We start from the raw sequence: 16,729 nt of genomic DNA, 5'->3' as shown, positions 1-16,729 counted from the left end.
ACATAAAATGAACTAGTCTTTGTGATTCGATCTGCCTGATTTGAGTCTCTGTCTGTGTGTGCGTATAGGTGTGTAGTAGCACAGGTGATTTTAGAGTTTTGCAGAAAAAAACTTGGCCTCCATAACACAGATAAACAATTTAAATATGTCAAAATGTCAAAAAGGCACGAATGTCACTGTGTTACATCAGCTTTCATGAAATCCTCAAAAGTTGACTCTTTAGAGATGCAGTGTAATGCTCTCAAAGTGATTTTTAACGCTCGTCTCTTCTTATTAGTCTCATTGATCCAGAGAACCCCTGATGGGCTTCCTGTGGAGCATCAATACAGAGGAGACCAAAAAAACGGGATCATCGTCTATTCTCTTTTACCATTATTCTTCAAAGGCAATGCTGAGAACATAAAGGCATGAGAGAGACCACGGGAGGCTGGTCCTTAAAAGCAGTACTTAACACAGGCTTGAATGTTTAACAGATTTTATTCACCTCTGATCATCACGAAATTTTCTTTTCCTCAACAAACTTTATTTACATACTTATTAACATAGATCCACAGAGACTGAGTAAGAAATCATCAGAATATGTATGAATATAAAAAATTTTTTACATCAGGGATAGAATTGAAATGCCAGAAAAATAAAAGAGCTGCTGGTCAGATATTGTGACCTTCAAGTTCTATAAAGAGACAAACCGTTGGCTAACCTTCAGTCCACAGTAGCAGAATATAGTTTTTAGTAGCCAGTAACACATCACAGTAAACTTCTAGCACAACAGAACTTGTTAATAAAAGCTGAAGAAAATATTTCACTTCCAGTAGCTGCTCTTTACAGATATGCAGGTTCTTTTCCAAGACCACAAATCTTACTACCATATAAACAATATTTTAACACAAGCACTTGACAGCAAAACAGCATAAAAAAATCTCTACACAAGAAACAGTTGTGTGCTTTTGTTGGAAGCTACATTTTATAGTCAAGCACCCATGCAGTAGATCCATTGGCACTGATTTGGTGCATAAATGCAGAGTAAGACATCATGATTGCATTCTTTCATATATATTTACCATTATTGAATACTTCTACACTAGCACACATGTTACTTTGATACCATTAAATGTACTGTTTTATACCGTATGTTTTGTATTTAGATGGAGAACAGCTGTTAAAACTTCTCAATGTGTATAAATCAAATATGATCATGGCCAACCAGCTGTGTGTGCCAAACAAATTCTAGATTTTATTATCGTAGCATCTTTTCTGTCCTGACACCCATTTTATGAAGACATTATTAAGGCACTTTATCATGATGGTTCTAAATATGCCAGCCTTCCATCTTAGTCTTCTCCTTGGCCAAAATTCAATCAGGAATGATCATTTAAGCTCCTCACATCCTCCCTGAAGGACATGTGTGTGGGAAACTTGATAAAGGAACAGCTGCCGGTGAAAATCCACATATTCTGGGGTGTTTTCAGTTTTAAAGATGCCCCTGAAAGCTAGTGACAATCTAATGTATTCCACACTTTAAACCGCCCTCGTTCTCTCTGTCTTATGAGCCTTTTTCTCAGTGATCTTTGTGCAGCTGCATTCTCTCTTTCTCCACTTGGAGGCGTTCTCTTTCAATCTGCAGCCTCCCCGCCTCAAATTTGAAGAACTGCAGTCTCTCTTTCTCCAGCTGCAGCCTCTCCTTCTCTAGTTTGACCCTTTCCGTCTCCAGATCCACCACCGACTTCCAGCCTTTACTTTCCTTCTCTCGCTCCCTCTGTGCGTCATGAGTGGAGGACAAAGACGACGTGGAGGATGAGGGCGGGCCCTGTTGTGGCGGCAGGTTAAAGGCGGAGTCCACATGCTCGGATTGGTTGAGCAGCAGCAGCCTCAGCCTCTCCCTCTCCACCTGTAACCTCTCTCTCTCCAGCTGCAGTCTTTCCCTCTCCACCTCTGTCTGACGGAGCCGCTCCTTCTCCACCGCCAGCCGCTCTTTCTCCACAGCCAGACGTTCGGTTTCCACACCCAGGCGCTGTTTTTCCAGCTCCAAACGCCGTTTTTCAACAGTGGCCAGAAATCCCATTCCTATGTTTTCATGATGAGTTAATCCACCCAGAGCATGGGCTGGCATCCCCATGAGGCCACCAGCCATAGGCAGGTCTCTGCTGAAGATGGAGGGCGGAGCCTTGGAGGAGCTGAGCCCGCCCAAGTCGTTGTGGGAGTAAACCTCACTAACATGCCCGTCCCCACGTGACTCAATGTCGCTGAGGAGGGAGGGAATATCATCTTCATCTATTTCTCCTTCTCCATCACCATCCAACTAGAGGAAGAGAATGGAGTAATTAAAGGGCAATTCCACAGATTTTACTCATGAAGCTCAGTTTGCTCATCATGAGAGGCTCAAGAGTCGGGTCAAAATAAAACCCTGACAAAAGATGCAAATAACTTGCATCACGGGAAATGTACGATCCAGTGTTTTTGGAGCTCAACCCGTACGGGAGACCAAAAAAAACACTTATGACACTAATGATTCTGCAGCTTCCATTTCGTTTAATTATTTATTTCTATTTTTTATTTAATCAGGCACTCTTGTTGAGATTAAGATCTCTTTTCCAAGAGAGACCTGAGAGCAAGCAACATTCACAAAAAACGCAGGTGTACTTTGAGGGCAATTTGCTGTTCATTCAATTCAAAAGGTGTACAGTATCTGAAACCACCTCTGCCAAATATACTATTGTCACTGAATACAAATGTAAGCATTTGTGTGTTAGCATATGTTGGTATTCTGTACCTCAGGCTGTTTGTGCCTCAGTGATTTACACCCTAAAACAATGTGTCCAAATGTGTGTGGCAAGCTGATGATGTTCTAGTCTGACACACAAAACTATTATCTCCATTCCCACTGCAGATTGTCCGGCCGATAATATAAATAACTTCAATAGACTGAATAACTGGAGTTTAATACCACAGTGTGAACAGATGATGATTTGATCTGAAAACATATCTTAATGAAATCAGGAAACATTAAATGTCAAGTTTCTATTAAATCATAATCTTAATGCCTTAATATTAATGAATGCCTTAATTTAATTTGATCTCTACCATGAGCACAATCAAAAGTCTGAACTAAAAAGAGACACTTGAGCAACATAATGTGCTGACATGATACCTTAAATTTAACTACCTCTGATGATGAGGACATTAATTAAGCTAATTCACTCAGCATATACTTCCAATAGGTCAATATAGGCTACTTGTTCTGATAACATGAACAGTGTTAATAAGAGCACTGTATCAAAAAGGATAAATCAGTTAAAAAACTAATTCTGTCCTTATCAACATGCAGGTGTATTTAATAGTTTTAATAAGGATATCTAATCTATAGAGGGAATCTGTGGTGTCTTGTATTGTTATTGGGAACACTACTGTATACTAAACACACCATACACTACTGTGGCACCCTGATGTGGATGTTGAGCTTCTGTTTCTTACCCTGTATTCACTGACATCATCCTCCATCTTCACGTCCGGCGGTGCCATCATGGTCTGTCCGCTGGGCTCACCGAGAGCCGCCAGCTCCGGCCAGTCACAGTGGGAATCCTTTGAGAGGCATGAAAGTTCGAGCAACTGATCACACCCCGATCCAAGGGAGGCTGCCTCGTGCTCAGGGGACGACTGGTCGTGCTCGGTCTTCAGGGCCATGGACGAGGATGAGGAGGAGGAGAGAGAGAGCTCGGCCTGAAGCTGTTTTCTCTTCATCAGTGCACGCCAGTCCAAGTAACGACGCTTCACCTGTACAGGAGATCAGGAAGGAAAGGAAAGAATGTAGTGCTCACTAGAGGTTACAGGGAGGGGGGGGCTTTTTTGGATGCATATACAAATTCTAAAAGTCTGATTTAGTTTTTATTTTTTTTGAAGTAGAGCAGGAGGCAGAGCTTTCAACTATCAGGCTCCTCTCCTGTGGAATCTCCTTCCAGTTTGGGTTCAGGGGGCAGACACCCTCTCTACATTTAAGATTCGGCTAAAAACCTTCCTTTTTGATAAAGTATATAGTTTAGGGCTGGCTCAGGCCTTGGAGCAGCCCCTGGTTATGCTGCTATAGGCTTAGACTGCCGGGGAACTCCCCATGATGCACTGGGCTCCTCTCTCTTCCTTATTCCCATCCTTATGCCTCATGTCCCTTTAATGTCTGCTACTCTGAGCCTTTCTGTGCTTTTCTCATCTCAGGTTCCTGTGGATCGTGGTCCTGGTTCTCCTGCTGTGGTTCTCTGGCTCATGAATCACCATATTGCTAACTATTAGTCACATTCCACCCCGACAGAAAGCCGCCCACCTTTGATTCTGTTCGAGGTACTTTCCTGTTAAAGGGGAGTTTTTCCTGCCACTGTTGCCTGATATAATATCTGATGCTTGCTCATGTGGGGATTCTTGAATCGTTAATTTTGAATTCCTGAATCGTTGGTTCTCTCTCTCTAATTAAAGAGTTTGGTCTAGACCTGCTCTTTATGTAAAGCGTCTTGAGATAACGCTGTTATGAACTGGCGCTCTATAAATAAAGATTGATTGATTGATTGATTTGTCCGCAGAAATGAACGCACCTCAGCAGCCGTGCGTAGCTCTCCCTCCTCAAGTGAATTGACACCTCGTGCCACTTCCTCCCATGCCCGTCTCTTCAGTTCATTAATGGCTGTGTTCTGTTTACACACAAAGATAAGAAGACCAAGAAACAATTACATTGTTTTATTATAACTATTCTAACATGGACGCCCCAAATGATGTGTTGTCGTGAGCAAAGAATCACTTGAAAGTCTGTAGAAAAGTGCGACCAGTGTGTCAAAATATTAGAAAATGTTTCCCATAGAAACACACCAAAGCTGCGTCAGTGCTCTCTGGTGGACAGTAGAGATACTGGAAACGCTGCCTGTCTGCATTTATTTACTACACATTCATTTTACTTAACAGAAAACAAAAGCCAATACCAATGTATCTACTAATGTCATTCAATATATCAATTTTGGATATTTTGGACGAGCTTATCAGTTAATTGTTGTCATGCACTGTATACACTATATATTTAAAAGAAATAATTTGTCAGTGTAGAGTGAACACATTTCATACATTTAACAAGAGGTAACAAAAGATTTGGAGGAAATCGCTAATTGGTTAAGACAGGACTTAGCTTATTGGTTTGTGCTGCTGTTGGTCTGTCCAACTCAGCGCATGCTTCAGAGGACAGAAATCGTCAATTCGTCAACACTTTTTTTTTTTTTTAGAACGAAAGTGTTTGTGAACGAGAAGCATCTGGTATTTGTATCAAAGGCACAAAAAAAGATGTATTCTGCATACAGAATACCTTGCAGTACACAACTGGTTATATATCATTTGCTGGCAGCATAACATGTTGGTACTTTTCTGGGACGCGTTCTTTTCATTATTATGCATTATTAGCTCCATAGATGTTCAAATGTACGAGTTCACATAAAAAGAGAAGGGGAAATCTACACCTGCTGTCTCGAGAACAACACGTCTCTCCTCTTGTGGATCTCCCTGATGAGAGTCTGTGTTTCTCTCACGCTGTAGTTGCTCTTCCTCTTCCTCTTTAGATGCTTCACCTGCAGGAAATCCAGCTTGGCAGCAACAAGGGGACAGAAAGCCCAGAAAACACAAAGGGAGAGAAACAGAAACGAGGAAGAGACAACTGGAGTAAAATAGGAGAGGGGTACAAAGAGAGACAGAGTACAGAGGAGGTTCAGTCCTCAGATGTAAAGAAGTGGGGATGTTTGTCATAAAGAATAGTCCATGTCTCGCAATGCGGCTTTCCTTCAAAAGCGCATTAGTTTTCCTCAGGGAGGAACCCCTCCAGCGGTCCCTGTGAAGTTGTCCGCCTGGGAGCTTGATCTCAGCTGTTACACTATATGCTGCCTCTGTGGGACGACATGTGAGACTTGAAATTGTGGAATTATCTGGTGGAAAAAAGTGTGAATAGCTGCAGAGATCACAGTTGGTTGGCTGGAGGAGAAAATTATGAAATGTCTTCTTTTTTCCCAGTTTGAGTTGGGGGGTTCACTTTTTGCCTTGATGAGGCCCTGATTTGATGCAGCTTGAAGGCAGCAGAGAAATATCATAACAAGACTTGCAGGATTTTCCACATTTATTCCCTGGCCTGGGCTGCCGACAGGTGAGCTTGCACAAGTGGAGAAGCATCAAAGGCTGAAAGGCCTCTGGGGTTTTCCTGGAGGTAAAACAGGGAGAAGTTAATGTTATTGGAATACACAGTGTGTGTCAAGATAGTCAGATTGTTATATAACCCAGAAACGGAAGAATACTTCTTTAAGCAAGACCATAAATCATGAGGTACCTTGTAAGAACCACTTAGACAGAAAAATAAACAGGTGAATTTACAATATGGCGAAACAGAATTGCAATATGGTTAAATAAAGTACAAATTTCAAAAGAACAAACAAGGGGGTTTGTGGTACACAGGGGAAACACCTTTATTCACCATGTTATATTTTGAAAAATGGGTCTCTCATTAACTTAAATACCTGCCAACATAAAGAAATGCAGATTCTGAGGTAAGCATGTGTGAAGGCTGACATTTGTCACCAATTGAACGCTACAGATGTTTCAATCTTTTCTGCAGCACATGTGGAAAATACACTATATCAACTACATAGTCTCTGTTTAAAATACAGCAAAAATATGAGTGAATATAAAGAGGTTCATAGTTGAAATGCACGTTTCTTCGATTAGCCTAGACGTGGGCAAAATACCAGTACAAATCAATCTGTGCTTCTAGGTTATGCCCTGCTGTATCTCACGCACATTTGTAGTTATATTCACGTTTACTCGACGCTATTTTAGGTGAGATTTTTCCTACCGGACAAGCGCAACACAATCCAATAACACTTTATCTGTAAGATGTTGTGAAGACAACTCACCTCACGTACACAGATGTAGAGCAAACACAACAAAATCGTAAAGGTACAATTTCTGTGTTGCATTCAAATGTAACTCGGAAAAATAATAATTCTGACGTTTAAACTGGGATTATGACTTTAAAAATGCTACCCGGGTGGAATAGTATGGAACAGAAAATTGGACCATACAATAAAACCACGCGTTTTTCTTTTTTTAAGCAACAGAGTCTTTTGTTGCAGTAGAATTACATTTAAATGCTTATCAAGGGTGTAATCTACGTAAAATAAATTATTTTTAAGAAAGAGGGCGAAGATGCATAATGTTTACAATCAGCTAGCCACTATGAAATGTTTTTTTTAAAACTTCACTTCTCTGGTATGAAAAAAGCTTAATAGTCATTGAAACCCCAACGCGGCTTGTTTACATTTACAATAATCATGAGAGCATGTGAAGGTATCGTTAGTCGTGCACTGCCTGGGTCGCTCTCATTGGCCAATCCTCCACCGCGCCCACTTATGACGACATTGAATCTCGCAGGGCTCTTCCGGGCATGTGCACCGCTGTCAAATCAAAAATGTAAACAAAGAAGTGAAAGTTTTGTGTTGCAGCTTCATTCGCAGCCCTTAGATTAGCGCTATCGTGGAAACGTAAATGTCAGAGATTTAATACTTCCGGGGTTTTGTTGTCTGTCAATCCCTACATGCTAACGTGGAATGCTAACGTTAGCTCACTAACAGCGTGTGTGGAGGAGTACAGCTCAGGTGAGGAGATGGGCTCTGTCCGCTGGGCTTTTCGCTGTGGGTCGTGGACACCGAGCAAGGGGGACTGGCTGCTGGCTGCTCGCTGCATCCAGCGGGAGGAGAAAGACAGGATCGGACAGTTTGTGTTTGCCAAAGATGCCAAATCAGCACTAGTGAGTCTGACTCTGAACTCTTTGTGTCTGTCTCCTTCTGCACCAATAATGCAAGATATCCATGTGTTGTACACTGTCTGTCTGACTGTCTGTCTGTCTGTCTGTCTGTCTGTCTGTCTGTGACCCCACCAGGCTGGCAGGTTGTTGCTGAGGAGGTTTGTGTGTGAGAGGATGGGGGTCCCCTGGTCACAGATCAGACTGGAGCGATCTCCCAGAGGGAAACCGTACCTGGCAGCACCCCTGAAGGTTTTTATCTACAGTGTTTCCATAAAACATGTTAGTCTCAAATTAATAGCTTACCTCCTTGTACTGGGCTAATTCGGCACTACAGTAACTACAGTACATCAAAGGAGAAACGCCTAATTTTCCTCTTGTAAATCTCTCAGGCACCTTTTAATCATACCAACAGAATGTATTAAGTCTTTAATACAGTCTATGGGTATGATTATACCACACTGTCTTATAGTATTCACACACACACACACACACACAATCATCTTGTTCCAGTCTTTCTTTGACGCTACATGCTGTTTACACTGAGTTGAAGACTCCATGATTTTATGGCTGCGTCACTCCATCAAATTAAAAAGTATTCTAGATAATTCGTTAATTATTTTATTCAGAAGTTGCTATCTTTGGAACCTCTGGGATCCGCGTTGGAATTAAAAAAATGACGTTCCTGTGGGCGCTTTAACAAAGCTTGGATGAACAAGTGGGTCAGAAGTGATTGTCAAAAGACAGTGACAAAATCTCTTAATTCACTTGTTAATAGCTAAACTACACTTGAGTATTGACTGTGTTAATGTTCAGATTGCTGTTATTGTGTACCGTCCAAATATGTGGAAAAATCGTATTTCTTTGCTTTGGCAACTATGACTTTCATGTCAATAAAGCCAATTGAATTGAATTAGCACATTGGGATCAAGAGAGTTGATGAAGTTACACAAGACTGAACTCAGTTTGCTATATTTCAATGAAGAGCTTCACACAGCTCAGAGGAAATGCCCTTGTTTTAGCTGTCAGAAGTCTCCAGAGTAGCTCCATGACGACGATGGTTATTGTTGTGAAAATGCAAATACTTACTTTCTGAACATCTCTGATCTCTTTTATCTCTTTTCCTGCTGTCTGTGTCCAGGTCGGCTCAGATTCAGGTCAGGCCTGGAGTTTCAACCTGTCCCACCAGGGGGACTACGCCGTGCTTGCTGCAGAGCAGGGGCTGCAGGTGGGAGTGGATATCATGAAGACCACCACGCCAGGTAAATGCTGAAGTTAGTAGATGAAGCAGTACTAATAATGTCAATCACTATTTGCAGACACATTGAGTCACATCTACTGACAAAAAGGGCACATCCACCAATAATTGAGGCTTTTTCACCTGGTGTGAAATTAGAAAAGGTGACCACAAATATTTTTTCCAGTCTCTAAGAAACAAGTCTCATTCAAGAATTAAATGCTTTTCTCCTAAGAGCTGAGCGAACACTCTCACATGACGGAGCACGCTTTCTTTCTCCAGCTCAACTCCTCACTTACTTACTTCCTATAACAGAAACTTTCACTACACAACAGTCACTTGCAGCATTATTGTCTAGGAGCAAGAGGCAGAGGAAAGAAGGACAATAGTGGCACACAGAGGAAACACTTAGTTCTAGTTGTCTGTTTCTAGTCTTCAGTTAGTTTTGTTCATGTAATGTGAGACTTTCCAGTATTCAAGCCACAACTAAGTCAAACATGCTGGAATGAATGATGATGGTACCATCTGGATCATGGGAAAAGCTTTAAGAAAATCTGTGTCAGCTGTCCATCTCAACCATCGCACACTAATGATAATTAATCCATAACTGCCAAATCTGTTAGTATAATCAGCCTCAGTCCCAGAAGTGTAAACCAGAAATGGTATTAATTGTGTATTCTCCATTTCAACCACAAGGGGCTACTGTTGCCCCGTGTATGGAAAAGGCGTAGGCCAAGACTGCTTGTGTGTGCAAATGTTTGGATTTCTATGTGTGTGTGTGTCTGTGTGTGTGCATTATGTATCAATCATGTTGTGGGGACATAAATCTTTTTATACAGTCACATTCTGGGGACTCGCCTTCATTATGGGGACAAAAAGCCACTTTCTATAATGCAAATCATCAAATTTTATGGTGAAGACTTGGTTTAAGTTTTAGGTTAAGGTGTGTGTGTGTGTGTGATAGTTGCATTTAAATCTGTGGTGTTATGAGATGTTTGTCAGAGAGGAAGCAGTCAGCACTAATCTCAAAAACAGTATATTTGAATGATCTTTGCTGCGCTTCTATCTCTGCCTTACATGTCTTTCTCCTTCTCTTACCTTCCTTTGGCCCTCACACCTCCCTCCTTCCCTCCTTCCCTCCTTCCTCTCCTCCAGGTAGCAGCTCTGTGCCTGAGTTTTTCCGCATCATGACTCGTCAGTTTACAGCGCACGAGTGGAGCGTCATCCAATCAGCCGGCTCGGAGCACCAGCAGCTCGCTGCGTTCTACCGCCACTGGGTAACCATGGCAACCATACTACCCTGTCGTCACATTGCATCGCTGCTGGGCCCCATGGCCGGTGTTGTTTGTGCATGTGTGAAAGGGAAACATGGGAAGAAAATAACATTGGTGATGTCCTTTAAGATGCACGCACATTTTTACATTTCATGCAAACATGTTTCTCTCCTCAACTCTCATTTCTTTCATATTCCTCTTTTTCTTACACTCTGTTCTTCTCTGTCTCTGCCTTTCATCTTCACGGATGCACAATAGTCCTTTCTTTCTGATCTTTCTCGGTTCTTGTTCTTTCTTTCTTCCATGTGTTTTCTTTCTGACACACACACACACACACACACACACACACACAGATGGACAGCAACAGTGGTGCTAAGTAAAGATGCTGTGAGATTGAGAGGGTGGCACAGAGACGTCAAGCTCTGATATCATCACCACACTGTTGACTAATGGCAGAGTTCGATGGTTGCCATAGCGATTAGCTTTGTAATACTGTTATTGTGGCTCATTGGCTGCTGAGCCGGGTTGGTTTTGGCTGAACACACACGCACAAAGTCGCTCTTTTGTATACACACTGTTATACATGTGTGCATAGATTCCCATCTGTTGTTGGTTTTAAGTTATTGTGCTACTGAGCCAAAACACACCACACACACAAAGAAGCATGCACAGACTGTCCTTCTCGGCTTGTCAGACATACAAATGTCCTTTTTTTCCTTATGTGCCTGTGATCATTCTCTGCATGACTGACTAGCAATACTTTTATGTAGCTGACTGGGTTTCCTCCCTTTCCGCCAAGGCCCTGAAGGAGAGCTTCATTAAAGCCATCGGCACGGGTCTGGGTTTCAACCTGCAGAGGGTGGAGTTTCACCTTTCCTCTGAAGCGCTCACACAGGGCCGAGTACTGCGCCAGACAAAGATGTATCTAGATGACGAACAAGAAGAAGACTGGATACTTGAAGTGAGTCTGTCTGAAGATGAAGGTGTGAGAAGTAAGAAGGGCAAAAAAACAAAGACTACCTAAAAGCTGATAAATTAAAAAGACAGATTAATTGTGCAGTTTACTCCCTGATGTTTGTGCTGGAGGCAGTCTGCAGTGTTTGCCAGCACTGATCAATTGCCAGATTGGCATACTGCCGCTTTATTATCTGTTTTGTCAAATGTTGTTCTGAGCACAAATTAAAGGAGTAGCTCCACATTTTAAGAAAAGAAAACATAGTTATGAGCTTCTTGTGGAGAGATAGATGAGCTACATATACCACTCTTATATCTGTCTGTTAAATATGAAGCTACAGCAACACGCAGTTAGCTTAGCTTAGCACAAAGACTGGAAACAGGGGGAACAGCTAGCCTGGCTCTGTCTGGGGGTTACAAACTGTGCCTGCCAGCACCTCAGAGCTCAATAATTAACACGTTACATCTCATTTGTGTAATCATGGCTGGTTTTTGCTGGTTGCTTGGCAACCTCGTAGCAATGACAAGCCACCAGGAAGTCACTGTGCCCAGCCAAGAAATGGGGCTCTGCATAGAACGCCCCTGTAAAACCCCAACTTGTCATTTTTGCAGTCAAAAAAGGTTAAAAATGGTGAATTGTTCCTTTAACAAGAATGAAAAGAAGAGAAAAGCACTTCCTTCAGGCCAGATGTAACGATACGTTGCTAGTTCGAATACTGCAGCCAGTTTTTGTATAATGGGGTTACACTAAACACTACTTGGTTACTTCTTATTAGTTAGTCTTGTGGCACATTTTCAGAATAGTAACAGGTACAGACCCAGTTTGGCGCAGGCTTTAGGGAATCAATGAGCTTGAAAGTAGTGGTTCAAAGGGCTCGACAGCTCTGCTGTGGGGTCCTCCGTGCTCCGTTCCCCAGCGGCTGGCCCCTTGAAAGCATTCTGCAAAGTGAATCACAGGTGGTCTTACAGAGAAATACAGACAAGAGATTGCAAAAGGAGGGCTCTCAAGTGGCCCTACAGCCCCCCTAACACCATGACAAGAGATTAGAGGAGTGTCAGAGCAGAAGGGTCATCTGTTGCCATCACTCCTCTCCCCTTTTACTTCCCATTTCATCTCTCCTCTTCGTCTTTCCTCACCTTCATTCCCCTTCCTCTCCACATCTTTCTCAGATGTTTTCTCTAATATCCCCTCCTCTTTCCTCCCTCTTCCCCTTCTTCCTTCATTTTACTGTTACCCACTCTCTCCTTTGGCCTCATGTCCTCTTTTCCCCTTGTATTTTTCCTCTATATTCCCCGTCCTCCTCTTCCTCCTCCTCCTCCTCCTCCTCCTCCTCCATGCCTAGCGCCAGAGGGATTAACAAGTGACTGCTAAAAGGTTACCACTGGTTTGAAAAGCCAGATGTTACGTCTCTTCTTGTCTCCTCTCTCTATCTCTCTCAGGGTCGTGGAGGCTTAATGCTGTTTTAGTGTCTGTGTTTTCACACCAGAGAATAACAGCTCACTTATATCGATCGCAGGTAGACTGTAATGCACATGTCCCCTTTTTAACTGCAGATTGTAGGGCAAAGTAATACCGATATACAGAATGTGGACTTTGCAAGCATTCAAAGGATGAACAAATGCAAGTTGCAGCAAGAATCTGCGAAGCAAAGAGGAATCACACTGCCTCACATTTAATTAATATTTCAGTCATTTCAGTTTAAACGACCGTCATCACAACAATTCCATATTGATTCACAGATGCAAACTAAATTGTCAAATGGAGAACCTCAGGGTTTTGAACCGTTGGTCGGACTAAATAAGACACCTAAAGACGTTACCTTGGACTCGGGGTGATTGAGATTGACATAATAAACAACCGTTAGTTTCAGCCCTAACGCCAATTTTCGTTCCAAAGAATCTAATGTCTATAGTCTTATCTATGAAATCGATGGAATAAAAAGTGCATACGGTCATCATATTATAAGTACACTGAAATATGCTGGCGTTGTTAAATGTGACTGACAAATACACCAAGTCCTTGAATTTTCCCTTAACTTGTAATAATGATAACAACACAAGCAACAATAACGGTAAATGATAAATATAATACAATAGGATAAACTTAAAGACAAGACGAGATGAGACTATAAAATGAAGGCTGAAATAGATGAGAGGGCTTAGAGAGATTGAGAGTGCTTAAAGATGAAAAATAATCTCACATTTTAGATGCTTGGTACAGTACAGCATCATAACACAAAGACTGGCTTCATATGTTCCAGACTGCACTGGCACACGTCAGCGCCGCTGGTCTCTCTGTATAGAGCAGCGGCGGCATCATTAGTTGTGACCAGTGAATGATTGCAGTGACCTTTAGAGGTCAAATGAACTCGAACTGGATCAATTTTTCGGATTTGTCGTATATACAATATAAATATACACACTCGGAGCTCTGAGCGTTAACAGAGAGATGACGTGAGATGAGCAGCACTGCCGTTGACCGCGTGTCCCCTGGTTCGATGTGCACTGATTGGCCGGGTCAGAGAGCAGCTATGAGACTTATTACTTCCTGCTGACCTCTGGTGATGTCATCCCTGCAGCCCTGAGACACTGAGAAACACTGAGAGACAAAATAGCACACATTCAAACCAGACAGATTCAAGTCTTCTCCACTTATTTAACAACAACTTTAAATACAGTTCCTGGTGATACGTTTTTCTTTGAGCTTCTCTCTATGCTCCCTCACTATCTTTTGTAACTAACCCCACAGTACACACACCACCACCACCTGTTACTCCCGCATACACACACTAAGCGTTTGGCCTTTAATGTCGAAGTGTGTTTTGCCAGTTACAAATGCAGCAGCAATACAAATTGCATCAGGAGTAGAAGTCAAAGACTGAGAGAGGACAAAATGCTGAATCCCAAAACCTTTGACTGGATGTGTTTCTGACAGTTATTCCTCAGCAGGACGGACTAACAGTTTGTGTCCTTTGACTTGTGAATATAAGACGCAGTAACGTCAATAGCATGTTTCATGATAAAGTAAAGAAGGCCAAGAGTGGAAAAAAGATCTGCATGGATTCATGTAAGTCAGGCTGGAAAACTGGATATGAATCAGATTTTGCACGCATTTATCATATTAATGTAAAATGGATTTATATCTTCGAGCTAGGCAGTGACATTTCTCTGCGAATATATTTATGCTTGCTGTTTCCTGGTATCACAGGCACCATTTCTGCTTGGGAAGCCATGTGTGACTTGTAAACTTAGCGGTTATCTGACTGGAGCTTCGCTTGCTCTCCGCAGAAATCAAGCAAAAAGATACTAGATATTCAAATGCGTATATTCAATAGATTACGCACAAGTGGACGCATGCGGGGTGAAGGTCTGAATAAATGATATGGGCGCAATATATGTGTTATTTGTCCTGTAGTATTTGTTCTATTTCATGTATTTGCTCTCAATTTGAAAGAGTGTTAAGGGGATTTTTACCATCATATGCAGGCTATATTTTTGCACGTGCTGGTGTGTGTGTGTGTGTGTGTGTGTGTGTGTGTTTACATCCGTGTGTATGTGTTTCTGCAGGAGAGCTTGCTGGATTCTGACCATCATGTTGCTGTTGCACTGGGACCAGTGGGCGAACCAGGCTCTGCAGTAAGGACACTTTTAACACATCTGACAGTTGCTCTCATTGGGAATGAATGTGTCTGTGTGTCTCTAAAACCCTGCAGACGATGTGCTTAGAGTATCTTAACACCAGGCGGAAAAATTGTGTTTTACTGCTTTTTCTGGTAAAAACATTTCAAGTCTGTTGCATCTGTAAGAACATCAAATGTAGTACTCTATATATATATACACACACATATATATATATATAGTACTGTAGTACTATTCGTCACTACAGTCAATTTCAGTAATTAAAGACTGCCTTCACTCTTCCCTCTCAGTGTCTTCGTCCATCTCTTCCTCCTCCCACCACATTCACGCTACTGTCATTCAGCGACCTCATCGCCTCAGCCTCCCCTCTGACAGAAGAAGATCCCGCCTACTGGGACAGCTTCAAGATGAAGGCTGAAGCTCCACAGAGACAGAGAGATACACTCGCATCCAAATAACTGCCAGTCTCACACACACACACACACACACACACACACACACACACACACCTACACACACACCTTTCGGAAGTGCCAAAGAAGAAACACACTGACATTGAAGCTGCTTTCTCATTCAACGCAAATCTACACAAGTCAAGTCAAGTTTATTTATAAAGTCAAAAATCACAGGTTTGTCTCAGAGGACCACAGAGTCCAGACGGCATTCTGGCTTTAGATCCTCGATTGAGATGAAGAAAATCTCAACATAAAAACTTAACACACCTGATACACTCACAAAACTGTAAATATATCCAAGTATTTGCTGTATAGATGGATATCCTGTGAATTTTATAAACTTCCTGTCAATGTGGGGAGATGAAGCTGTCTTTTACAAATAAAAACTATACAGATTGTGTAATATCAGGATACACTTTTTCCAAGATTTTGCACAGAGCTTCTTAATGTTGATCCCTGTACATCCCAACAGCCCTTAAATAGCACACTGATTGAAAGTAATCTGTATACAAAGTGTATACTATGTATAATATGTAAGATAAGTAATGCGTAACATGAATAATGGCCTATTTTTACTTATTTTAGCCAAATCCCTGTTTGGATCGTAGATTAAATAGAGAGTTTCATTGTCTGAAAAAGGTGAAAAAACACTGTCCACTTTTATATGCAAAGAATGTTCATCGCAAAGAAATGTATATAACTATTCCAATAACTACCTGTACTATCTGTAATGTTCCTGTCTTACTTGTACATGTGCATTGACCTGGGTATAAATTCAGTGTGATTATTCGTCAATAATCAATAGTACTGCAGCTCATGATCACGTTGTGTTGTCCTTTTAACATTCTGCCGTCTCTGTTAATGATTTGAAGCAAAACATAATTAAAAACAAAGCAAATTAGTTATTGAAAGTGTTTGTTTTACATATTTTGATTGATGTGAAGCATTGTAGTGGAACACAATTGTCATGCAGAATCATATCAGTTTGCCATATTGTGGCATGGGTTGTGATCTTTTCTTTCAATATATTGATTTCAGCTATATCGCCCTATGTGCACATGTGTGTGATGCAGCTGTGCGTCCTTCTCACTTCCTCTGAATAGCTAAATATCTCTGACTCTCTTCTCTTTTCAACCTCCCCACCATCTTATCTCGCATGAATTTTCTCCCTCATTTCTTCCTCCATGTTATCTCTGCCATTTTGTCTCCTTCCTTTTCTCTATCTTGTCTCTCCATCTGGTAGCAAATCTATTTTAGTCAAGGACATTTAGTTGACCATTGCATTCTCTCTCTCTCTCTCCCTTTTTCTTTGCAGTTCATTTCTGCTCTATCCTCCCCCTCTCTTGAACCACAGTGAAGTTAG

At 41.7% G+C, this 16,729-nt stretch overlaps 2 protein-coding genes across 2 annotated transcripts; one reads left to right on the top strand and one right to left on the bottom strand.

The window, feature by feature from the left end:
* Nucleotides 1-1,489: 1,489 nt before the first annotated feature.
* msantd4 (Myb/SANT-like DNA-binding domain containing 4 with coiled-coils) lies at nucleotides 1,490-6,484 on the bottom strand. Its single transcript, XM_070829400.1, has 6 exons — nucleotides 6,459-6,484; nucleotides 6,054-6,211; nucleotides 5,484-5,734; nucleotides 4,578-4,673; nucleotides 3,472-3,771; nucleotides 1,490-2,299 (listed from the first exon to the last, which is right to left on the bottom strand). The coding sequence occupies exons 1-6, from the start codon at nucleotides 6,482-6,484 to the stop codon at nucleotides 1,559-1,561; spliced, it is 1,572 nt and encodes a 523-aa protein (XP_070685501.1). The 3' UTR covers nucleotides 1,490-1,558.
* Nucleotides 6,485-7,666: 1,182 nt separating this feature from the next.
* Nucleotides 7,667-16,231, top strand: aasdhppt (aminoadipate-semialdehyde dehydrogenase-phosphopantetheinyl transferase). The gene is made up of 7 exons (XM_070829638.1): nucleotides 7,667-7,813; nucleotides 7,946-8,059; nucleotides 8,949-9,069; nucleotides 10,200-10,321; nucleotides 11,118-11,279; nucleotides 14,840-14,908; nucleotides 15,202-16,231. The coding sequence occupies exons 1-7, from the start codon at nucleotides 7,670-7,672 to the stop codon at nucleotides 15,367-15,369; spliced, it is 900 nt and encodes a 299-aa protein (XP_070685739.1). The 5' UTR covers nucleotides 7,667-7,669; the 3' UTR covers nucleotides 15,370-16,231.
* The last annotated feature ends 498 nt before the right edge of the window (nucleotides 16,232-16,729 follow it).

The sequence above is a fragment of the Pempheris klunzingeri genome, chromosome 4 (assembly GCF_042242105.1).
Source record: "Pempheris klunzingeri isolate RE-2024b chromosome 4, fPemKlu1.hap1, whole genome shotgun sequence".
Lineage (NCBI taxonomy): Eukaryota > Metazoa > Chordata > Actinopteri > Acropomatiformes > Pempheridae > Pempheris > Pempheris klunzingeri.
Note: the sequence above shows the minus strand (reverse complement) of the source record. Positions and strands in the feature narration are given on the sequence as shown.